This window comes from Eurosta solidaginis, chromosome 5, assembly GCF_040869045.1.
Source record: "Eurosta solidaginis isolate ZX-2024a chromosome 5, ASM4086904v1, whole genome shotgun sequence".
Lineage (NCBI taxonomy): Eukaryota > Metazoa > Arthropoda > Insecta > Diptera > Tephritidae > Eurosta > Eurosta solidaginis.
The window spans coordinates 218,890,418-218,917,359 of record NC_090323.1 but is presented as its reverse complement, the minus strand read 5'-3'; the positions used below and the strand labels follow the sequence as shown (position 1 = coordinate 218,917,359).

Genomic DNA, 26,942 nt, shown 5'->3' with positions numbered 1-26,942 from the left:
TACTGCCAAGATTCCAAGGGCTTTTGACTTCGCCCTGCAGAACTTTTTCATTTTCTTCTACTTAATATTGTTACGAATATTAGCAACACTAAGGGGTACTGCCATATCCAAGCCGATGCTAAGCAGCGCCTTGCATGCACATCCATAGATCAATCATTATGTATCTACATAAACGAATCAATCATTATGGCTAAACATATGTAAGTACATGCAGCTGAGAGCAACGCACAAGCACTTGCAGATATCTTATCTGAAATGCTCGTAAAGGTATGCAATTGTGATTGTGGAAATGTCGCTCACACATACAAGCGCATGGGGTATGAGAGAAGCTATAAAAATTATACATCTGTGGTTGTAGCTGAGCAATTTATAGCTAACTAAGTAAATTCTGGAAGCGCCTAGAAGATGTCACGAGGAAATCACAGAGTATAAAAGCATCAGCGTTAGAGGCCTATGGGCAGTTTCAGTTAAGCACGCTATCTGTCGGGCAATAGATCAGTTTCATTTAAGCAATCAGTCAGTTTGGTTATTAAATGTTATTGTGAAGTACTTTAATAAAGGTAATTTTTCCATTATTCATTATTGGAGTTATTTATTCAACAGTTTAGCGATACGAACGTTAGCAGAAGAATGCAAATAAGAGGATTTGCAGTAAATTCGTTACAATTGGTGTCAGAAGAAGAATTGTTGAATAAATTCCACAGGACAACAAGGACATGGCAAAGTTCAGTGAATTGAAGATCCAGCAACTGAAGAAGGAGTTGGAGAGCCGTAGATTGAATACAACCGGCATTAAACTGGAACTTCAGGCACGACTATGAGAGACAATGGAAGCAGAAGGAATTAACGTGGAAGAGTATGTCTTTCATCTTGGTGTTGACGAGACAACAAAAATTGAAGAGAAAAATGAAACAACGCAGACAGTTACCAGCACAGACTTGAATATGATATTGGCTGCAATAACTGCTCAAACATCGAGAGTGTCATCTCAACTGGAATCACAGGAGAACCGCATAACAGCGCCGATTGAAGCACAAGATATGTATGCGTATGTCAGAAATGTCGACACAGATTACATCCAAGTTGGAAACTCAACTGGAAGAAGAGAAGACATATATAGCATCCCAACTTGAATCGCAGGAGACACGCATAACATCCAAGATGGAAGAACAAAAGGAGCGCTTATCATTGCAGGTGGCACAAATGTCTTCGCAGTTAGAAGCACAGGAAGCAAGGGTAACAGCAAAGCTGGAAGGCCAGGATGCAAAAATCGCAAAATTTCAGGCAGAAGTCGATGATTTGAAGGGTCGTATGGAGCAGTTACAACTAAATCGCCCAGCTGTTTCAGCGAGTAATCCAAAGGTAAAAAACACCATCCTTTGACGGCTCTGTTCCTTTCCAGGTCTTTAAGCTACAGTTTGAGAAGACCGCAGCAGTGAACAACTGGAATGCTGAAGATAAAGTTACAGCTCTATTCGTAGCATTGAAGGGGCCAGCAGCCGAAATCCTACAGACGATTCCCGAAGAAGAGCGGAGCAACTATGAAGCATTGATGGCCCCTGTCGAGAGACGTTATGGAAGCAAGTATAGAAAACAGATATTCCAAATTGAGTTGCAAAACCGTCACCAAAGAGCGAATGAGACTTTGCAGGAGTTTGCCTCGGATGTTGAAAGGTTGGCCCTTTGGCAAATGCGGACGCACCCGTGGAGTACACCGAGAGGATAAAAATCCAGAGTTTTATAAATGGCATACGGGACGTAGAAACGAAGCGAGCGACATATGCAAACCCAAAACCCACATTCGCAGAAACGGTATCCCATGCACTGACTCAAGAAACAGCGTCGCCAGACTGGGTAGACACAAGTTTGGAAGCATTGAAAGGTACGCAGCAGAAGAATAATGATGCAGTCAAATGTTTTAAGTGTGGAAAGCCAGGGCACATTGCGCGTTATTGCAACACCAACCCGAACAGTTCCAACCATGTGGGTGGTCGTAAACGCATAGCTGAAGGAGATGAGCAGATCTCCAAGACCAGCCATCGTTAAACTAAAGCGAGTCAGCCGCAAGGGGCGACAGCTGGCTCCCTTAATTGAATGCCCCATAATCTCTATCTCGCAAATTGGAAAAAGGTCAAGCAATCTTACTGTCGGAGGACATGTGGATGGAAAGGAACGTTTACTGACTGTAGATACGGGTGCATCCCATTCCATCATTCGATCAGATTTAGTCAACAAGAAGATAAGACCAGTGCTTGGAGCAAGATTACGTACAGCCACGGAAGCGGACACCCAGGTAATTGGAGAAGTAGCATGTGAAGTAGCAATTGGGAACGTCAAGGTTTATAGTGGCAGTGATTGTTGATGAAATCATAATTGGAGTGGACTTCTTAATAGACCAAGGCATCAAGATCGATATGCAAAGCAAGACGATGCGATATAAGAACATGGATGTGCCACATAATTTCGGCTACGAGAGCGGCTACAGCAGTAAACGAGTGCTGGTGGAAGAGAGTCAGCAAATATCACCAAAATCCGAAGCAGTCATGTGGCCAAAGGTTGATGGAGATTGTGGGACAAACAAATTGTGGGTTGTCGAAGCAGCAAACAAATCAGCACCGAACATACTTGTAGAAAACCCCTGGCTATGACAAAACAAGATGGACGTATTCCGGTAAGAGTACTCAATGAGTTCAAGTCACCACTCAAACTGACTAAAGGAGCTATTTTGGGAAGATGCCAAGAGGCTGAAGTAGTTATTAACTGTGAACAGCTCCAGGAACACGTTTCATCTAGTAATACTGATCTTTCAAATGACATCACGGCATGGACGGAGGGGCTAGAGGAAGATTATCAGAGTAAGGCAAAGCAACTGCTCCTAAAGTACGCAAACATATTTGACCAGGATGGTTCCAAACCAGGCCGCACCAATGTTGTGAAACATCAAATTGACACTGGAGACGCGAGGCCGATACGTCAAGATCCTCATAGTGTTCCACTGGCAAAACGGGAAGTTTTGAGTCAAATCGTACAAGAAATGAGCGACAGCGGCGTCATCGAACAATCAGCTAGTCCATGGAGCTCACCTGTGGTACTTGTGAAGAAGAAGGACGGGAAATGAGGTTCTGCGTGGACTACCGCAAGTTGGAAGACGTAACGAAAAAGGATAGCTACCCATTGCCAAGAATTGACGACACTCTGGATTCGCTATCTGGTATGAAATGGTTTTCCACGCTGGACTTGAAAAGCGGCTACTGGCAAGTTGAGGTGAAGGAGGAAGATAAAGAGAAAACAGCCTTCAGTGTCGGTGATGGTCTTTGGCAATTTACAGTGATGCCTTTTAGACTTTGTAATGCACCAGCTACTTTTGAGAGACTCATGGACCAGGTACTGAAAGGACTACATTGGAAAACATGCTTGGTGTACCTGGACGATATCATCGTATTGGGCAAGAACTTTGATGAACATCTTAAGAACTTGGAGGACGTTTTCCAGAGAATAGCTGGCGCTGGTCTGAAACTCAGTCCCAAAAAGTGTTCGCTGTTTAAAAAGGAATTAAATTATTTGGGTCACAAGGTAACGACCGAGGGCATCTACACTGCGAACGAAAAGATAGAGGCTGTAAAGGATTGGCCAAGACCACAGAACCTACATGAATTGAGAAGTTTCCTTGGGCTGTGCACATATTACCGCCGATTTGTACCAAATTTTGCCAGCGTAGCCCATAGCCTCCATGAGCTTACAAGAAAAAATAAACCTCTACCTCTACGGCCAGCGATTCCGTGTCAGGACAGATTACGCAGCATTGAAATGGCTTCTGCAGTTCCGTAATCCGGAAGGACAATTGGCGCGGTGGATCGAGCGACTACAAAGCTATGACTTTTCCATTGAGCATCGAAAAGGTAGTGCCCATGGAAATGCTGATGCAATGTCATGAAGACCATTTAGTTTGGAATGTAAGCACTGTTCAAAGGCCGAGGCTAAATAAGACATTATAGATGTCCGGCTAATGACTATAACGTGTACGGATGAATGGGACAAGGAACAACTCAGAAAGTGTCAGCTAGAAGATACAGATCTGTCACATGTTATGCAAGGGCTCGAACGAAACGAAAGACCAAACAGAGAAGAGAAGTCAGCAGAGAGTCCCATTGCGAAGTCATATTGGATATGGGAGAGTGAGGATGGTAAATGCAAGAAGAAACTGATAGTTGTTCCCAGAAAGAAGATTCCTGACGTGCTCAGCGAGCTGCATAATGGTCCAAGTGGAGGTCATCTTGGAATCACGAAGACGTTCTAGAAAATTAAGCAGAGATTCTATTGGGTTGGTTGCCGTCAGTCGGTCACCGAGTGGATTGCCAACTGCGAGGTTTGCAACAGAGCGAAAGGGCCCAAAACACGAAGTCATGGCCAGATTAAGCAGTAAATTTCAGGTGCACCATTTGAAAGGATCGCAATGGATGTCGCAGGACTATTTTCTTCTAGCAACCACGGAAACAAATACGTACTGGTGGTTATGGATTATTTCAGTAAATGGCCAGAGGTATACTCAATCCCAAATCAAGGAGCAGAAACAGTAGCAGAAGTGGTTACAGACGTATGGGGTACCAATGGAGGTACATTCTGATCAAGGCAGGAATTTCGAATCAGCTGTGTTCCAGGAAATGTGTAAATTATTGGGCATTCGAAAAACACGGACAACTGCATTACATCCTCAGTCCGATGGTATGGTGGAACGTTTCAATAGAACATTGGAGGAACATTTAAGGAAAGTAGTAGACAAGTACCATAAGGACTGGGACATACACATATCATTATTCTTGATGGCCTACCGATCGGAAGTACATGAGACAACGGGCCAAACTCCCGAAAAGGTAATTTTTGGCAATGACCTTCGACTGCCAGTTGATTTGAAGTATGGGATAGATGCCGATGCGGAGAGAAATGTCAAGAAATCCACTGGTGTCTTGGAGGAAGAGCTGAGAGAGATACACGATCTGGTAAGGCAACGAGCAAAGATTATGAGTGACAAGATGAAAGCGAGGTACGATAAAGCAATTAATTCGGAAGGGTTTCAGGAAGGAGATTTGGTGCTGTTATACAACACACAACGAAAAAAAGGTTTGTCCCCGAAATTGCAGTGTAACTGGGAAGGCCCATACAAAGTTGTAAAACGGATCAACGATGTAGTTTACCGCATACAAACCATTGGCAAACCACGAACCAAAATGAAAGTGGTCCATTTGGAACGGCTGGAAGCGTTTAGATCGGGAGATTTGTCTGATCGGGACGATCAGACTTAGGTGGAGGGCAGTGTTACGAATATTAGCAACACTAAAGGGTACTGCCATCTCTAAGCCGATGCTAAGCAGCACCTTGCATGTACATCCATAGATCGATCATTATGTATCTACATAAACGAATCAATCATTATGGCTACACATATGTAGGTACACGCAGCTGAGAGCAACGCACAAGCACATGCAGATATTTTATCTGAAATGCTCCTAAAGGTATGCAATTGTGATTGTGGGAGTGTCGCTCATACATACAAGCGCATGGGTTATGAGAGAAGCTATAAAAATTGTGCATCTGTAGTTGTAGCTGAGCAATTTATAGCTAACTAAGTAAATTCTGGAAGCGCCTAGAAGATGCCACGAGGAAATCACAGAGTATAAAAGCATCAGCGGTAGTGGCGCTATGGGCAGTTTCAGTTAAGCACGCTATCTGTTGGGCAACAGATCAGTTTCATTTAAGCTATCAGTCAGTTTAGTTATTAAGCAAGCTAGTTGCAAAGTATAAGTGTTATTGTGAAGTACTTTAATAAAGGTCATTTTTCCATTATTCAATATTGGAGTTATTTATTCAACAGTTTAGCGATACGAACGTTAGCAGAAGATTGCAAATAAGAGGATTTGCAGTAAATTCGTTACAATATGTTAGGTGCCACACCCATTTTACAAAGTTTTTTCTAAAGTTATATTTTGCGTCAATAAACCAATCCAATTACCATGTTTCATCTCTTTTTTCATATTTGGTATATAATTATGGCATTTTTTTTTTATTTTTCGTAATTTTCGATATCGAAAAAGTGGGCGTGGTCATAGTCGGATTTCGGCCATTTTTTATACCAATATAAAGTGAGTTCAGATATGTACGTGAACTAAGTTTAGTAAAGATATATCGATTTTTGCTCAAGTTATCGTGTAAACGGCCGAGCGGCTTCATTTTCACAGAAAACAGTTATTGTCATATAATCTATGCCCCTACCAAATTTCATATTTCATATTTCATATTGTAACGAATTTACTGCAAATCCTCTTATTTGCAACCCTCTGCTAAGTTCGAATCTCTAAACTGTTGAATAATTAACTCCAATATTGAATAATGGAAAAATGGCCTTTATTAAAGTACTTCACAATAACACTTATACTTTCTACTAGCTTGCTTAATAACCAAACTGACTGATAGCTTAAATGAAACTGATTTATTGCCCGACAGATAGCGTGCTTAACTGGAACTGCCCATAGCGCCTCTACCGCTGATGCTTTTATACTCTGTGATTTCCTTGTGGCATTTTTTAGGCGCTTCCAGAATTTACTTAGTTAGTTATTAATTTCTCAGCTACAACTACAGATGTATAATTTTTATAGCTTCTCTCATACCCCATGCGCTTGTATGTGTGAGCGACACTTCCCCAATAACAATTGCATACCTTTAGGAGCATTTCAGATAAGATATCTGCATATGCTTGTGTGTTGCTCTCAGCTGCGTGTACCTACATATGTCTAGACATAATGATTGATTCGTTTATGTAGATACATAATGATTGATCTATGGATGTGCATGTAAGGCGCTGCTGAGCATCGGCTTAGAGATGGCAGCACCCCTTAGTTTTGCTAATATTCGTCCCGATCAGACAAATCTCTCGATCTAAACGTTGCCAGCATCTCCAAATGAACCACACTTCTACTTCGTGGTTTCCCAATTGTTTGTATGCGGTAGATGGTGTCACTGAGCTTCTTCACAACTTTGTACGGGCCTTCCCAACTGCACCGAAATTTGGATGGAACACCTTTCCGTCGGTGAGGGTTGTATAACGGTACCAAATCTCCCGCCAAGAAACCTTTCGAATTATTGTTCGCATCGTACCTGTGTTTCATCGTACTACTCAATACCCTGGCTCGTTCCTTCACACTCTGTTGTTTGGCCAATGAACTACTTCGTAGAGCTTGCGCTGGTCGGATTTGCTTTGCATAATCAGTATCGTCCCGACGCTTCACAAGAGTAGTGTGCCCTGGCTTGAAACCACCCTTGCATTCTTTCTGCGAAATTCTTTCCTACGTTTTAGTACGTCCGTTAGGGCTTTTCAATGCCAGTGTTTCCCTCACAGGTACCTTCTGTTTTGATTTGTTTGGCCCATTCTTTCCATTAACCCTTGCCCGATCTGCTGCCTTTGACTTTTGCGGTTTTTGTCGGATCTTTTTCACCAGCACTCGATTACTTCTGAACCCTTCTTCCAAACTGAAGTTAAGTGGCACATCCTGGTTCTCATAGCGCATAATCTTTCTTGGCATATCGATCCTGATGTCATGTTCAACTAAGAACTCCACTCCCAATATGACTTCATCAATGATCTCCGCCACAACGAATCTGTGTAAAACCATGACCTTCCCAATTAAGACTTTACAGATCACTTCTCCCCGGAGTTGTTTGCCCTCGCCAGTGACCGTACGCAACCTTGCTCCAGGTAATGGCTTTACTTTCCTGTTGGCCAAATCAGATCAGATCAAGGAATGTGATGCGCCCGTATCTACAGTCAGTACACGCTCCTTGCCATCCACATTTCCTTTGACGGTAAGACTGCTCGATTTCCTTCCAGTTTGCGAGATAGGTATCACACGACATTCAATAGCTGGGGCAAGTTCTCAATGTTTACATTTGACTTGCTCTTGTTTATCTTCTCCAGCTTTGCGTTTACGACCAGCCAAGTTGGAACTACCATGACCGGTGCTGCAATGACGTGCAATGTGACTTGGGTTACCACAATTGAAACACTTAATAACTCCGGCATTGTTTTGTTGTAATCCCTTCAGTGCTTCCAAAATTGTGTCTACCCATTCTGGCCTTTCCACTTCCACGCGATGAGCTTTGTACGCTGGCTTACACAGAACCGACGCTGTTTCCTGAATCAGAGCTTGTGACACCGTTTCTGCGAATGTTGGCTTTGGATTCTCATATGTAGCCCGCTTCGTTTCTACATCTCGTATGCCATTTATGAAGCTATGGATTTTTACCCTTTCAGTGTATTCCACGGGTGCGTCCGCATTTGCAAGATGAGCCAATCTTTCAATATCTGAAGCAAACTCCTACAATGTCTCATTTGCTTTTTGGTAGCGGTTTTGCAACTCAATTTGGAATATCTGTTTTCTATGCTCGCTTCCATAACGTCGTTCTACAGCAGCCGTCAAAGCTTCATAGTTGTTCCGCTCTCCTTCTGGAATCGTCTGTGGGATTTCGGCTGCTGGCCCCTTCAATGCCACGAACAGTGCAGCAACTTTATCTTCCGCCATCAAGTTGTTCACTGCTGCGGTCTTCTCAAACTGTAGCTTGAAGACCTGGAAAGGAACAGAACCGTCAAAGGATGTTGTCTTTACCTTCGGATTGCTTGCTGAAACAGCTGGGCGATTTAGTTGTAACTGCTCCATACGACCTTTCAAATCATCGACTTCTGCCTGAAATTTAGTGATTTTTGCATCCTGCGCTTCCAGTTTTGATGATACCTTTGCTTCCTGTTCTGACAGTTGCGAAAATATGCGAGATTCTTGTGCTTTCAACTGCTAGGCCATATATGTCTTCTGTTCTTCTAACTGTGTTTCCATCTTAGATGTTATACGTGTCTCCTGTGATTCCAGTTGGGATGCTATACTTGTCTTTTGTTTTTCCAGTTGAGATGCCAGTTGAGATGTTATATCTGTCTTTTGCGATTCCAGTTGAGATGACATTTGCGATGACATTTCTGAAATACGTGCCTCCTGTGCTTCCATCTTGGATGTTAAAGTCTCTTGCGATTCCAGCTGAGATGCCATATATGTTTTCTTTTCTGCCAGTTGAGATGACACTGTCGTTTTTAGAGCAGATATTGCAGTTAAAATCATGTTCAAGTCTGTGCTCGTAACTGTCTGCGGTGTTTCTTCCATTTTTGTCGTTTCCTCACCATCAAGATGAAAGTCATACTCTTCCACGTCAATTCCTTCTAATTCCATTGCCTGTCGTAGTCGTTCCTGAAGTTCTAATTTAATGCCGGTTGTATTCAATCTACGGCTCTCCAACTCCTTCGTCAGTTGCTGGATCTTCAATTCACTTAACTTTGGCATGTCCAAGTTGTATTCGAAGTCTTCGGAATTTATTCAACAATTGTAACGAATTTACTGCAAATCCTCTTATTTGTAACCCTCTGCTAAGTTCGAATCACTAAACTGTTGAATAAATAACTCCAATATTGAATAATGGAAAAATGGCCTTTATTAAAGTACTTCACAATAACACTTATACTTTGCAAGTAGCTTGCTTAATAACCAAACTGACTGAAGCTTAAATAAAACTGATCTGTTGCCCGACAGATAGCGTGCTTAACTGAAACTGCCCATAGCGCCTCTACTCCTGATGCTTTTATACTCTGTGATTTCCTCGTGGCATCTTCTAGGCACTTAAAGAATTTAATTAGTTAGTTATAAATTTCTCAGCTTCAACTACAGATGTAGTAGCGCTTGTATGTATGAGCGACACTTCCCCTTTAGGAGCATTTCAGATAAGATATCTGCATGTGCTTGTGCGTTGCTCTCAGCTGCGTGTACCTATATATGTGTAGACATAATGATTGATTCGTTTATGTAGATACATAATGATTGATCTATGGATGTGCATGCAAGGCGCTGCTTAGCATCGGCTTAGAGATGGCAGCACCCCTTAGTTTTGCTAATATTCGTAACAATTTTTATTTATTTAAGTCTATGATAACAAAAATCTTCCAGACTAGATTCCATATGGATATATGTGTACGTATGTATATGGATAGTACTAAACTATTTAGCTTAAAACAGAAAATAACATATTTTTAAAGCAAGTTCGAGATATAGAAAAGTCAATGCAATGATTGGAATTAATAGAATTTATTACACTTAGACCGCATGTGATTGGGGCGTTCATCGCATAATTAGATCTTAACTTTTCAATATTAAACACATTATGTTGGCGTAAGTTACGTGGTGGCACATGAAAGTTCAATAATGCCATTAACGATATCATAAATAAATATAATAGAAGAAATTACCCTTCTACTCTCTAATGTATGCAGATTAATTAACTTACACCTGGATGTATATGAAGGGATCGGCAGGTCAAAATTTATGTCAGATAAGCAATATTTCATAAATACTTTTTAAACACGTTCAATCCTTTTACTGTTTACCTCATAATATGGACACCAGATTATAGAACCATATTCCAGCCTTGATCTTACAAACGCATTATACAATAACTTTTTAGTACATGGGTCTCTAAATTCTGAGCCATTTCTTTTTATAAATGCCAATAAAGAATACGCTTTAGGGATTATAAAATTTAAGTGTTCAATGAACATAAATGGTGAATCAAATACGATACCTACGTCTCGAATTTTACTGACCCTTACCAAAGGTATATCAGAAACGTAATAAGTTGAAATCAAATTCTTATTTAATTTAGAATACGTAGCACTGTAACATTTAATGACATATCACAAAGATTTGCAAATTTTTGTTCGACTTATGGCATTAAAAATATTCTAGACGAATTAAATGAAAAAGGGCGGAGCCACGCTCATTTTGAAATTTTCTTTTATTTTTGTATTTTGTTGCACCATATCATTACTGGAGTTGAATGTTCACATAATTTACTTTTATACTGTAAAGATATTCAATTTTTTGTTAAAATTTGACTTAAAAAAAATTTTTTTTTAAAGTGGGCGTGTTCGTCATCCGATTTAGCTAATTTTTATTTAGCACACATATAGTAATAGTAGTAACGTTCCTGCCAAATTTCATCATGATATCTTCAACGACTGCCAAATTACAGCTTGCAAAATTTTTAAATTACCTTCTTTTAAAAGTGGACCGCCCACTGTCCAAAATTTTACTAATTTTCTATTTTGTGTCATAAGGTTAATGCAACCACCAAGTTTCCTCGCTTTATACGTCTTTGGTATTGAATTATCGCACTTTTTCGGTTTTTCTAAATTTTCGATATCCAAAAAGTGGGCGTGGTTGTAGTCCGATTTCGTTCATTTTAAATAGCGATCTGAGATGAGCGCACAGGAACCCACGTACCAAATTTCATCAAGACACCTCAAAATTTACTCAAGTTATCGTGTGTACGGACGGACGGACATGGCTAAATGAATTTCTTTTTTCGCCCAGATAATTTTGATATATAAGTCTATATCTATCTCGATTAGTTTATGCCGTTACGGATTACCGTTATGTGAACAAAGTTAATATACTCTGTGAGCTCTGCTCAGCTGAGTATAAAAAGGAGTAAAGAAACCCCAATCAATAAGTATACCGAAATAATGATAACGACAAGCTGAATCGCCTTTGGCTTGTTCATCTGTACATTCTCTGTTTGAACACAATTTAGTGTCTCAACTTTCGATATGCTGAAAAAGCTTCTACAATGATACCGAAATAATTTCGAAGCAGTCCTTGAATGACTCTCAAACGATTCCAGCATTATCCCGCGATAGTCCTAAATATAACCTAGGAATGATCCGCGCATATTTCCTTAGATAACACCGATATAATTTCGAACTATTGGCGGAATAATCCAGAAACTATAGTATATCCAGAAATAGTTCCATAAGCAATCCCAAACTCCAGAAAATATCCATAAATGATTCTAAAATAGTCCTAAAATGATAACCAAAACCATCCCTCTATTATCTGGAAATAGCCCGAGAATGATCCCGAATTAATCGAAAACAGTGATGAAGTGGAGTAAATCGGTTGTAACTCGTAGAAAGCTCAGATATGTTTCCGAAACATCGATGTTTCGTTCAAAAACCTCGATGTTGGAACATCGATACATAGTTCCTTGATGAATGATTTGTCAGCATCGCCGCTTCTGGAAAATTTACAGTTACTCTAGCGTTTAAATTCCTCTTAATCAGGGCTGTTAAAAACTTTTATAATTGCAGTGCAAATCACAATACATACACAAAATTATATGTACACTGAAACTTTTTAAATAAAAAAAAAAAATAGTTTAAAAGTTTAAAGAATTTTTATCAATGGTGGAAAAGCGGCATTCACCAATTCGCCATGCAGAAGAATGTCAAGTCAAAAGAAAATTTTAATTGATTTCGATATTGTAGTACAAGGCGTTGTATGGAAAATAATCAAGAAGAAGCAATCAGTAGTTGGGATAACAACACCTGGTTCTGAATTCGCCTTGAATTCTTACGGCCAATTGGGTTGAATTCGCTTTTTCATCAACTTGTATAGATTCGGCCCAGGCGAATTGAGTTCCAGGTGTTGTTATCCCTACAGCTGATTGCTTCGTGTTGATAATTTTCCATACAAAGCTTTGTACAAAAATATGTCAGTTAATCGAAAAAAAAAGCAAATTTTTTTTTGACTTGACATTCTTCTGCACGGCGAATTGGTTGAATTCGCCTTGCCACCACCTGGTGTGGATTCGGCTTGGCACCACTGAATTCAAGACGAATTCAGTAGCAGATGTTTTTATCCGAACAGCTGAATGCTCCTTTTTGATTATATTCCATAAAAATTCTTTGTACAAGAATTGGTCCGCTAATCGTAATCAATAAAAGTTTTCTTTTGACTTGACATTCTTCTGCACTGTGAATTCGCCATGAATGAATTCAATATGCTGGAATTGGCATTACTTGTTAAATTTTTCAGGTTTAAAAAATAATTGTTTTAACTTTGTGTACTACATGGAATTTTATAACTACAAGTTTGACATATATTAATTTTTTCATCTTTTCTATATTCACAGGTATTAATCAAAACAGAAATAATGTATCTTCATCCGTTTTTCAAAATATGTCAACGTCCTCCAAACTATTAGTATTACTGATAATTGTAGTAATAATTGTAGCTGCAGTAATTATTTATATTGAAATACAACAAAGCAACAAAAGGTCAGAGCCTGGGCCCATACTGTTTGGCAATAGTTATGAGCATGGCACATGTAAGTATTAATTTTTAAAAAGATTGTACACGCCAAAAACTTAAATACATACTTATAAGGAAATTTTTGGCAAATACAATAAGTGTAGCAAAGTCTCTGGGCCGTACGGAGGTGATATAAAGTTGCCCAGGGCCGCCCCTTTTTGCAGAAAAAATTGAAAGGTTCTACCAGTGTACTTCTTTTGGCCGTTCATCGAAGAGTTGCAACCACCAAGGACACTCTAGTATTTCCCACTTGGTAATTTCCCTCTTGCACGATAAGAGTTTTTTCTGGTCCGGTGCATCTTCCTCTAAAGTTCCTGTATCATATCGCGCCAAAATATTAATTATTTCACCGGCACACAAAAAAAGTGGCCTACACTTAGACCAATGTATCTATACGAATTTTTAGGGCGCTGATTCCGAACATTTATCAGATTTGCCAAAACACCCTCAAAATATCGAGCTATTAGCAAAAACAGTCTCAAGATATTTGGAAATTCAGGATACTTCTAGTCCACATTCATAGTCCCAAATAATTGTAGAGCAAACCCAAGGCGAAAAGAAAATTAAAAAAAAAATTTCTTTATGTGTTGAAAAAAATTAGTTGATTTTTGAAATAAAAAATTGTCCTAGGTGAAAATGTTTGAGTTCTCAGGTATCCCTATAGCAATATAATATCGAATCATGCATCCTTTTTATTTTTCGAACTTTTCCCATAAAAATTCACATATAAAAGTAAAATCTGTATTTTTATTTTTTCAGACCGGTAGAACTAGTTAAACTCGGACTTTTAAAAATAAAAGTCCGAAAATAAAAGTAAAATCCAGACTTTTATTTTTTGTGGCCAAAAAAAAATCTGTCTTGATAACAAAGAAACGGCTTATCCGAATTAAAAAAAATTTATTTCGGAAAACCCGCGTCTTTGTTATCAAGCCGGACTTTTATTTTGCCCTTAAAAAATAAAAGTCCGGATTTAACTTTTATTTCGGGACTTATATTTTTAAAAGTCCGAGTTTAACTAGTTTTATCGGACTTAAATAAAATAAATAAATAAATGTAAGGCGCGATAAACTCCGAAGAGATCTAAGGCCGAGCTTCTCTTCCAATTTGCGTCGTGCTCCTCTTGATTTTCCCTACAAATTGGCCGGACGGGACCTACATGATTTTATGCCGACTCCGAACGGTATCTGCAAGGCAGATGAGTTTTCACTGAGAGCTTTTCATGGCAGAAATACACCCGGAGCGCTTGCCAAACACTGCCGAGGGGCGACCCCGCTTAGAAAAATTTTGTTCTAATTGAAAAACCTTATTTCTAAAATTTTGATTTAGCTTTGCCCGGGGTGTGAACCCAGGGCATACGGTGCGGTAGGCGGAGCACGCTACCATCACACCACGGACTTAGGTAATAAAAATCGGAAATGAATTTCTATCTTGATCCAAATATATTAAAAGTCCAAAATTAATAGTTTTTCAAGTAATTATATTATAAAAGGAATAATAGTTTCCGTCCCTGGTTGTTTTTGTCAAAAGTCTCCAAATATGTATGTATTTGAACTATTTTAATTTTGAAGACCTTTTTATTTAAAATATCATAGTTCCAAATTTAGGAAATGGACATCTTGTCATCGATCGCGATCAGTGGGGTGCCTCGGAGTTGGCTAAAAACCTTATTATACCACTTAAACATCCAATACCTTACGTCCTTATAACGCATATTGGCGTACAATCGAAACCTTGCGAAAATGTCTATAAATGCTCAATTAAAATGCGCACAATACAAGATTCGGCTATAGCGGAAAAAAATTTACCCGACATACAATCGAATTTTTATGTGAGTTGAATATTATATTTTATGTTAATATTTACTATATACATATATGTAGTTATGTATGCAAATGGAACAACCTCAAAACTTGATTGGCCCAATGTCTGTCTACCAGACATGCATTGTTTAACATATGCACTATGTGATGATAGGAAATTCGATAAATTTTTCTAGCATTACCAAAATTTAGTATACAAATTCAAGCAGTGACTGACCGAAATCGTAGCACTAAAATCTCGTTGTCGCAGTGATTATTTTTAAACTAAAACAAGTAAGGAAGTCTAAGTTCAGGTGAAACCGAACATTACATACCCAGCTGTACACTTGAAATGCTGTTGTTGTTTTGTGTGCTTAATAGTGTTACAAGGCTGCGCAATAATGCATATACATATGGTTCTATTCTGAAACATAGAAAATTGCTTAGTCATAAAAGGGGCGGTGCCATGCCCATTATTTAAAACTTGAAGTTTTTCCTATTATAAATCCACTTGGGAAATGAAACACCATGATATAAAGCTTTTGTTTTGCAAAGATATTTTTTTAGGATTTTATTCATCCCCGACCCATTCGACCCTTTTAAAAATCTTTTATATAAAAGTGGGCGTGGTCTTTAACCGATTTCGTTAATTTTGCTTCAAAGCATTTCTTATAGTAAAGGCAACCTCTCTGCCGAATTTTGTTACGATAGGTTTAACGATTTTTGATTTATGATTAATAATATTTGTAAAATTGATTTTATCACAAGTGGGCGGTGCCACGCCCATTAAAATTTTTTTTTTTTCAAATTTTTATCAAGAGTCTCAATATTTATTAGTGTTATTTACTAAATAATCAGGTTTTTTGTGTTTTCCAAGATGTTATATATATAACAAGTAAGGAAGGCTAAGTTCGGGTGTAACCGAACATTACATACTTAGTTGAGAGCTACGGAGACAAAATAAGGAAAATCACCATGTAGGAAAATGAACCTAGGGTAACCCTGGAATGTGGTTGTATGACATGTGTATCAAATGGAAGGTATTAAAAAGTATTTTAAGAGAGAGTAGGCCATAGTTCTATGGATAGACGCCATTTAGTGATATCGCCATAAAGGTGGACCAGGGCTGACTCTAGAATGTGTTTGAAAGGTGATAATGAGTATTTTAAAAGGGAGTGGGCCTTAGTTCTATAGGTGGACGCCTTTTCGAGATATCACCTTGAAGGTGGACCAAGGGTGACTCTAGAATGTGCTTGTACGATATGGGTATCAAATGAAAGATGTTAATGAGTATTTTAAAAGGGAGTGATCCTTAGTTCCATAGGTGGACGCCGTTTCGAGATATCGCCATAAAGGTGGACCAGGGGTGACTCTTGAATGTGTTTGTACGATATAGGCATCAAATGAAAGGTGTTAATGAGTAATTTAAAAGGGAATGGGCTTTAGTTCTTTAGGTGAACGCCTTTTCGAGATATCGCCATAAAGGTGGACCAGGGGTGACTTTAGAATATGTTTGTACGATATGGGTATCAAATGAAAGGTGTTAATAAGTATTTTAAAAGGGAGTGATCTTAGTTCCATAGGTGGACGCCGTTTCGAGATATCGCCATAAAGGTGGACCAGGGGTGACTCTAGAATGAGTTTGTACGATAGGGGAATCAAATGAAAGGTGTTACTGAGCATTTTAAGAGGGAGTGGGCATTAGGTCTATAGGTGGATGCCTTTTCGAGTTATCGCCATTAGGGTGGGCCAGGGGTAACTCTTGAATGTTTGTACGATATGGGTATCAAACGAAAGGTGTTACTGAGCATTTTAAGAGGGAGTGGGCATTAGGTCTATAGGTGGACGGCTTTTCGAGATATCGACATTAGGGTGGGCCAGGGGTGACTCTGGAATGTTTGTACGATATGGGTATCAAACGAAAGGAGTTACTGAGTATTTTAAGAGGGAGTGGGCATTAGGTCTATAGGTCGACGCCTTTTCGAGATATCGTCATTAGGGCGGGCCAGGGGTGACTCTAGAATGTGTTTGTACGATATGGGTATCAAATTAAAGGTATTAATGAGGGTTTAAAAGCGAGTGGCCCTTAGATGTATATGTGAAGGCGTTTTCGCGATATCGACCAAAATGTGGACCAGAGTGATCCAGAAAATCATCTGTCGGGTACTGCTAATTTATTTATATATGCAATACCACGAACAGTATTCCTGCCAAGATTCCAAGGGCTGTTGATTTCGCCCTGTAGAACTTTTTCATTTTCTTCTACTTAATATGGTAGGTGTCACATTCATTTTACAAAGTTTTTTCTAAAGTTATATTTTGCGTCAATAAACCAATCAAATTACCATGTTTCATCCCTTTTTTCATTATTTGGTATGGAATTATGGCATTTTTTCATTTTTCGTAATTTTCGATATCGAAAAAGTGGGCGTGGTTATAGTCGGATTTCGGCCATTTTTTATACAAAGATGAAGTGAGTTCAGATAAATACGTGGACTAAGTTTAGTAAAGATATATCGGCTTTTGCTCAAGTTATCGTGTTAACGGCCGATCGGAAGGACAGACGGTGGACTGTGTATAAAAACTGGGCGCGGCTTCAACTGATTTCGCCCATTTTTCCAGAAAACAGTTACCGTCATAGAATCTATGCCCTTACCAAATTTAAGAAGGATTGGTAAATTTTTGTTCGACTTATGGCATTAAAAGTATTCTAGACAAACTAAATGAAAATGGGCGGAGCCACGCCCATTTTGAAATTTTCTTTTATTTTTGTATTTTGTTGCATCATATTATTACTGGAGTTGAATGTTGACATAATTTACCTATATACAGTAAAGATATAACATTTTTTGTTAAAATTTGACTTTTAAAAAATTTTTTTTTAAAAGTGGGCGTGTTCTTCATCCGATTTTGCTAATTTTTACTTAGCACATATATAGTAATAGTAGTAACGTTCCTGCCAAATTTGATCATGATATCTTCAACGACTGCCAAATTACAGCTTGCAAAACTTTTAAATTACTTTATTTTAAAAGTGGGCGGTGCCACGCCCGTTGTCCAAAATCTTACTAATTTTCTATTCTGCGTCATAAGGTCAACCCATCTACCAAGTTTCATCGCTTTATCCGTCTTTGGCAATGAATTATCGCATTTTTTCGGTTTTTCGAAATAGTGGCGAAAAAGTGGGCGTGGTTATAGTCCGATATCGTTCATTTTAAATAGCGATCTGAGATCAGTTCTCAGGAATCTGCATCCCAAATTTCATCAAGATACCTCAAAATTTACTCAAGTTATCGTGTTAACGGACAGACGGACGGACGGACGGACGTGGCTCAATCAAATTTTTTTTCGATACTGATGAAATTGATATATGGAAGTCTATATCTATCTCGATTCCTTTATACCTGTACAACCAACCGTTATCCAATCAAAGTTAATATACTCTGTGAGCTCTGCTCAACTGAGTATAAAAAGTAGGCGTGGTTATCATCCGATTTCGCTCATTTTCAATACCAATCTATTCTGGGTCCAGGTAAGCTCGTGTACCAAAATTGGCGAAGACATCTCAATATTTGCTGAAGTTATCGTGTTAACGGACAGACGGACATGCCTCAATCAAATTTTTTTTCGATACTGATGATTTTGATATATGGAAGTCTATATCTATCTCGACTCCTTTGTAATGTACAACCAACCGTTACCCAATCAAAGTTATAATACCCTGTGTACAAGTACAACTGGGTATAAAAACGTACTCTGCAGACGATCCGTCTCATCATCGTAAACGAACCGTACGCTTGTCAACATGCTTACTTTCGTCAGTTGTCGTCATGTACGATAGGAACACTTTATCTATATATATGTACGTTTGTTTGTTTAATGGTATTTTCAATTCATACTTATTATTTAAATAATAAGTATATATGTATATGTTAGACTGGGTCACAGTGTATACATATGAAAATTTTTTTAGTAGGTCATGAAAAAACCTTAGTGGAACTTTTTTCCTAAGCCCAAATCTTACGAAAAAATCTATGGCGCGATATCGGTTAACTTTCGCCCATACAAATCGACCCACCCTAATGTACGTATATAAATAAACTGCACTGCGTTGGTGTCTCTAAAACTCAAAAAAGGATTGACCTAGTTCGATTTTTTTTTTCTTCCGTTCGTTATGGTTCGTGGATGGTTTGGAAAAAATTGTTTTTGGAAAAGAAGGTGCTGCCACGCCCCCTATAAGAAAAAATTTTAATTCAACTTATCTACGCCATTATTTGAAGTAGGTATCCAAAATGTATTATAGAGACTCCGTATACGAGTGTGGGGGCAGTGGGAGTGGGATGCGAGTGGGAGTGAGAATGGTGGTGGAAATGAGAGTGGGGATAGGAGTTGTAGTGAGAGTGGGAGTGGGAGTGGGACAATGAGTTGGAGTGAGAAGGATAATTGGAATAAGCATGTAAAAGAATAAGAAGAAAAATTTAGGATCAAGTAGACGAGATTGGTATAGAGAGAAGAGGGAAGCGAAGCTCACTTCTTGAATGGGGACAAACCAATTTTCGGGCGGGAAAAAGTCTGCCGGTTGTCTAACGCAAGTGTTTATTATAAAAATATTGATCTCCATTGCTGGTAATTTTGACCAGTCATATTATAGTCGTTTTTGCGAAGGATCTAGAAGCGTATCATCATTGTGCGAGAAATTTGTGTTGCTCGGATGATGAGACGGGTCGTATACGGATTGCCTAATAGGGTCTACACACGATGCGTCTGACTCGCGAGTCAGCTGTGTACGTGTTGACTCGCCTTCAAAATCAAATTCATTTTGACATTCCCGAATCAGCCAGAGTCATATCTGTGTGACTAATACTAAAATATTTTCACTAGCACATCCGAAACTGACTTGACTCTGACTCACTGTGTGTAGACGCTATAAGTGATATGCACTTTTTTGATAGGCATTCAGAATAAGAACATTTTTTCAAAACGAAACCGAATAGACAATCAAACTCTAACTGATTTTTATTTTTCATAATTTTAAGGTTGGCGACGATGGCAACGTTTATGTTGGGCGTGGCTGGGACTATGCAAATACTTATGCAAATAATACATTGTCTGTTACATTTTTGGGCGATTATGGACGTTACGAACCAAGTGACAAGCAATTGGAAGCGACACAATATTTATTAACTCATGCTGTTGTCAATAAATATATTGAATTGGCTTATAAGTTAGTGGCGCAAAATCAGGTAAGCACAGTTAAGTGGTTTAAATTATATAAGCAGTACAACAAAATAAAAACTTTTTCTTGCAAATGAGTAGCCATGGTATTTTTCTGAATATCCTTATATTCTAACACGTCTGCGTTTTGTTTTTGTTCACACTTAAAGATTAGGGGTGGACGAAGTTGCAATATTGAGGGCGTTCTAATGAGCCATCCAGCTCTGAATCAAAATCAAATTTCATTGGAACGATCCAGGACAGTACTATGAGAGTTGGCAGTAGTCAACTAATGTGTACACATAATAGGGTGCCTGTTATTTTTACACTCTTTTCCCGAATCACTCCATAAAATTTTACTGAAAAAGTTAAAACAAATTATCAAACTAATAACTAGTATTTTATTTCTTTAGACCATGCCATATATATTTTCCATATAAAAGCTAAAGTACTAATGCTTAAGAAAAAGGCTCGGCGGGAGAGGTACGAAAAAAGGGTTTTGAGCTAAATAGCTATCGTCCTAAGGCCGATATTTTAAATATGTCATTAGCTTTGTGCCAAAAGCAATTGCCCGTTATATTGTGGTTTTTGTATTTTTTAAATAAAAAATGTATAAATTATTCAAATTTCCGAGCTCAAGGCCACGCATAAATAAAAAACCAAATATTTTATGTGTTTCAATAAATATACTTGTTAATAATTGATCTATATTTCGACCTCAATCTGAGGTCATCTTCAGGACTAAAAAGATTAAAAACAATAAAAACATCAAAAAGTGCATAACACCACTTACACTCTTGGCTGTACCTAATCGACTAATTTTAAAAGATTACATATTAAACGAATATAAACAACATAATGTAAACAAATAAATACCGTAAGTATAACCAAATTTTGACCAAAACAACCATGTACTTACGGTATTTATTTGTTTACATTATGTTGTTTATATTCGTTTAATATGTAATCTTTTAAAATTAGTCGATCAGGCACAGCCATAGATGAATGGATTTGCAACTCTTTGTTTCGAGAGAGCGCTGTCAAAATGCACATTTTTTATAACATTTATCAATGATGCCACTCCAAACAAAACTGAATAGATCTGAAAATGGGGATTTTTGACATACATTTCGGCGATTATAGTTTCAATAATTTAATAAAATGATAGTCGTAAAATATTTATTTCCTTAAAGTTATTTTACAATAATACGACTAGTTAGAGTTAAATATAAACAAATCTAAGTAAAACTAACATTTCGATTAAATTAATTAGTCAAATATTGTAACGCATTTAACTCGCAGTGAAAACCATATATTCTTTTGAAATTTCAGTAAATCGGACCTATGATATAATAGTTAACATTATTTAATGGATAGGGCTTATCCTACATGTCTGGCGTTCCATGTTCTGTGATCAAAATGGACTGGTTGCATCGGGAGTTCATATTTACAAAACCTGTTTTTAGTGATAACTTTTGAATGGGAAAAAATATTTACCGTCCGCCTTCGAACTAATAATACTTACACTAAAACAAGTATTTTTATCCTTTTTCCCATAATTTTTGAACGCCATTCTACAGTTGTAGGTCAAACTAAATTTTACCAAAATTTTTGGCACCCTTTTCGTTTTGGCTGGCACATTTTTTGTTCTGGCACCCGCTTCAGCTGGCGCGAGGGATTTATCTGTGATTGTTGCCAGCAATAACTAGAAGATAAATCCCTCGTGAGAGCGAAAATATGAGAGCGTAAACAAAAGATTCGTATCAATCTAATCTACGGCACCATAGATGAATGGATTTGCAACTCTTTGTTTCGAGAGAGCGCTGTCAAAATGCACATTTTTTATAACATTTATCAATGATGCCACTCCAAACAAAAATGAATAGATCTGAAAATGGGGATTTTTGACATAAATTTCGGCGATTAGAGTTTCAATCATCTAATAAAATGATAGTTGTAAAATATTTATTTCTTTAAACTTATTTTACAATAATACGACTAGTTAGAGTTAAATATAAACAAATCTAAGTAAAATTTACATTTCAATTAAATTACTCAGTCAAATATTGTAACGCATTTAACTCGCAGTGAAAACCATATATTCTTTCGAAATTTCAGTAAATCGGACCTATGATATAACAGTTAACAATATTTAATGGATAGGGCTTATCCCACATGTCTGGCGTCCCAGGTTCTGTGATCAAAATGGACTGGTTGCATCGGGAGTTCATATTTACAAAACCTGTTTTTAGTGATAACTTTTGAATGGGAAATAATATTTACCCTCCGCCTTCGAACTAATAATATATAGACTAAAATAAGTATTTTTATCCTTTTTCCCATAATTTTTGAACGCTATTCTACAGTTGTAGGTCAAACTAAAGTTTACCGAAATTTTTGGCCCGTTTTTCGTTTTGACTGGCACATTTTTTGTTCTGGCACCCGCTTCAGCTGGCGCGAGGGATTTATCTGTGATTGTTGCCAGCAACAACTAGAAGTTAAATCCTTCGTGAGAGCGAAAATATGAGAGCGTAACCAAAAGATTCGTATCAATCTAATCTACGGCACAGCCAAGATGCATGTAGGAAAAATGCACTTTTTGATGTTTATATTGTTTTTAATCTTTTTAGTCCTGAAGATGACCTCAGATTGAGGTCGAAATGTCGATCAATTATTAACAAACATATTTTTTGAAACACATAAAATATTTGGGTTTTTATTTATGTGTGGCCTTGAGCTCGGAAATTTGAATAATTTAAATATTGAAGGCCGAAAAACAACAAGTAAAAAGAAAAAAATTTTAGTTTTTCTATCATGATTTAAAATTAATAAAATACAATAACTTAATGGCCTTAATAACTTGTTTACAGACTTAAAGTAAAAATTTATGGATAGTGAAAAAAAATTTAAATTAAAATAATTAAAATTAAATATCGGTAGCCATAGTGCATACGCCTGGTAAGTGCTATCAAGTAAAGAGGGTATGCTGTCAAAAATTTTCCACCAAAAACCAAATCAATAGAGCCATCCTATTGATGCGACATTGATCCAGATAGATATCAGGATCACAGCGTTGTTGCTTTTATCGGTATCTGGATCAGGTTTCTTTGGAAAGCAACTATATATTGTTGTACTAGAAAAGTATAATTCCTATCAGAGATCGCATATAACAGTTCCCGAAACCCATATTTTCAATGTTTAATGAACACTCTTTAAATAACTGTTAAATGCTGATTTTGCTGGAAAGAAAGGCAGTAATGTAAAGAGTGAACGAAAGCAACCGATTATTTATGTGCTTGCGCAAATACGGCATGCAAGGAATGGAGAGAACAAAAAATAAAATAAAGGGAAGAGTAATAAGGAAAGGAAAGGTAGAGCAAAACGAAAGGTAAGGAGCGGATAATAACTGTTATCCACTAGTTATGGGAATGGTATCGACGGTCCATGGGCAATTTTTATTGGTTTTTATCGGCGAGGTATAGACAAGTAAACCGTTTGTTATCGAAAAGTTATCGATTTTTTATCGGAAAAATATCCATTTGTTTTCGAAAAGTTACCGCAAAACATCAGTTTCGAAAACAAATCGACAGCTATTCGATAACAATTCAATATTTTTCAGAAAGTAAATCGAAAAAATTTAGTTAAAAACAATATTTTTTCAATATTAAATCGATTTTTTTCTAAATATAATATATAAATTAAATATAGCAAATAAAGTGATAACACGTCGATAATTTGCCAACACCATATCGATAAATCTTTGATAAGAGTTGTTATCGATAAAAAGTTGATAGGACTTCGATAATATACTGATGACAATCCGTCAATAATAACAGACATATAACTTTTCGTATTCATAAATGAATTCGTCCGAACCCTGCTAAACGATACAAAAATTGTATCGAAATAATCCCGAAATAACTGCTACTATAAACCTACAAGTATTGAGAAAACCGATCTCAAAATAGTCCCGACATAAACCCAAATAGTCCCCGACATACGCCTTCCAAAAATCATTACGAAAAAGTACCTAAAAAATTCCGAACTAATCCAAAATAACGCCATAATTTTCCAGAAATTGGGTTTAGAAATAGTCCCTGTGAGACACCAGAAATAAAAAATCGAGATATAGTTTAAAATTTGAGGAATAACAGTTATTTACAGACTCTTAATAACCTTATGTTTAGTTTACATTAGGGGGACTCATTTAACCTTATAAATGCCTTATAAAGTGTGTAAAAGTATAAATTTATCTAGTGCGTAAACGAGCTGTCAAATTTTGTATGAAAAATCATTTACACAATTTGCATAAATTTACGCGCACATTTCATGGTGTAAATGTGGTAAATTCAAAGGAGTGCAACCTTGCGGACATTACAGCAGGCATTTAATGAGTCTCCCTATAATGCCCATTCTAGAAGTGAGATTTACCATTCCTAAATCATTGACACTGACCGAAAAAATTTACAATTAATGCTTTAAATATCACCTTATGTCTGGTGATGTTGGGATATGGTATGTTAAAATACATATCTTATTTCAAATAGTTTTCATAAAGCTGTGTTATGTTATGAATTTCTTACTTACTTACTCACTTAATTGGCGCTTAACCGTCTAAACGGTTATGGCCGTCCAACAAGGCGCGGCAGTCGCTCCTTCGCTCCGCCAACCGGCGCCAATTGGTCACACAAAGGGATTTTAAATCGTTTTCCACCTGGTCCTTCCAACGGAGTGGGGGCCGCCCTCTACCTCTGCTCCCATAGGCGGGTTCCGATAGAAACAATTTCTTGGCCGGAGCATCATATTTCATTCGCATAACATGGCCTATCCAGCGCAGCCGCTGCGTTTTAATTCGCCGGTCTATGTTGATGTCTGCGTATAGCTCGTACAGCTCATCATTAAATCTTCTTCGGTACTCGCCATCGCCAACGCGTAGAGGTCCATAAAACTTTCGAAGAACTTTTCTCTCGAACACTCCCAAAGCCGCTTCATCTGCTGTTGTCATGGTCCATGCTTCTGCCCTATATAGAGTATGATTTTCGTTCGGCGAGTGAGGACTTTACTTTTCAATTGCCTACCTAGTCCAAAGTAGCATTAATTGGCAATATTGATTCTTCTATGAATTTCTTAATGTGTTCTTATATTACTTGCCTTATAATAAGTAGTGTTATATTAGATGCTGTTATGTTATATTGATTGGCATTGGGTTATATTATGTTATGTTATCTTATCGTAAATTTGCTTTGCGAACTGTATGAGTTGAATTTTATAATTGTTTTGGGTAGCACGCAGCCAGTCCACAATCAAGTTGAGATTCCTCTTTCTTCACTTTGAACCAGATACTCGAAGTTTTGATAGTAACTAGTCGGGTTAGTCGAAGTGAAGGTAAGGGCAATGGTATGATAGCTTGTTCAACCGACGATTTAAGGCAGCAGTTGGTAGCTATTCGCGTGCTCGCCCATCACATCGAAGGTCGTGAGTTCAAGTCCTGAAAAAGGCAATATCAAACTACTTTAGAAAGTTTTTCTATTTTTGCATTGGGCCTAGTACCAATCTTTGTTGGGCCAATCTGTCTGCTTGCCTAGCCTTTCTGGGGCATTGCTTTGTTTCGTACGTGAGCTAAAGCTCCAACTCGCTCTCACCCCACTCCAAATCGCACTCCCACTGTTACTCCAAATTCCGCTCCCATTACCACTCCTATCCCAACTTCCACTCACACTCTCACTTCTACTCGCACTCCAACTCTCACTTCAACTCCAACTCTCACTTATTTTTAAAACAAATTCTGGGCGCCTTCTTCAAATAATGATAAAGCGAAATAAAAATTTCTCTAATAAGCGTCAAGGCAACGCTTACTTTCCTAAACAAAATTCGGTCAAGCCGCTTTTTAGTTTTAACGAAACTAACGCACAACAATCCATTGTTATATATTATTTAGTACCTGCACTTACACTAATTTTAATAACAAAATAATTAAATATCATTTTAGACGAAAAGTACGAAGAGTCCTGGTGCAAATGTGTATCGTCATATCAAAAAATGGCAACACTTTTATCCTTGTGGTATTGATGATAATCCGAAGTGCGGCGTAGAACTGGGTATGCCAAAAGTTTGGGATGCCAAAATGTAAAGAGTTCATCATGACAACTTGTATTAATGTGTATGTATATTTAAGCAGAATAATTAAGATTTAACTATCCTATAGAGAAATATTCTAAACAATAACTGCAATCCATTTTGTAAGAAATATTTTCATAAATTTTTGGTTTTTAGTTTGAACGAATATAATACTTATGTATATTAATTAATTGTAAATTGTACTATACATTAAAGCTTTACGATTAGTAACTTAGTACGTAAATAATTCTGTATAAAATTTTGCACACTTGTATATTAACTATACTAAGTCAACGAGAGAGTTTTAACTAACAAGCTAAGTCAAATGTATAGCCTCAATTTGAATAAAGTACTTGAAACGAATTTTTCCACTTCGACTTTTGATTGAGATGAAATCTTTTTTATATAAGTACATACATATTTACATAAATACTTTATCACATACATATGTGCAATTTTAGAGAGCTACCTTTCTTAGTGAAGGGCTTAATTAAACGTTCTACTTCGACCTTATAGCATTGAATGGTTACTGAGACTAACGCTACCATCGATCTATCTACATATCTTAACATCGTAGAAT

The 26,942-nt window shown here is 37.6% G+C and overlaps 1 protein-coding gene across 10 annotated transcripts in view; it reads left to right on the top strand.

Annotated features, from left to right (window-relative positions):
• Positions 1-26,725, top strand: part of PGRP-LA (Peptidoglycan recognition protein LA) — a 60,263-nt gene extending 33,538 nt beyond the window's left edge. For 9 of the 10 annotated variants that reach the window (XM_067788386.1, XM_067788385.1, XM_067788393.1 and 6 more), the window contains 4 exons: positions 13,054-13,248; positions 14,825-15,060; positions 20,068-20,274; positions 26,235-26,725. In XM_067788386.1, the coding sequence (XP_067644487.1) occupies positions 13,054-13,248; positions 14,825-15,060; positions 20,068-20,274; positions 26,235-26,375 (779 nt within the window). In that variant the 3' untranslated portion in view covers positions 26,376-26,725. Of the gene's footprint in view, positions 1-13,053; positions 13,249-14,824; positions 15,061-20,067; positions 20,275-20,415; positions 20,598-26,234 lie in introns of those variants that run through there. The other variant, XM_067788387.1, reaches the window with a different exon arrangement.
• The last annotated feature ends 217 nt before the right edge of the window (positions 26,726-26,942 follow it).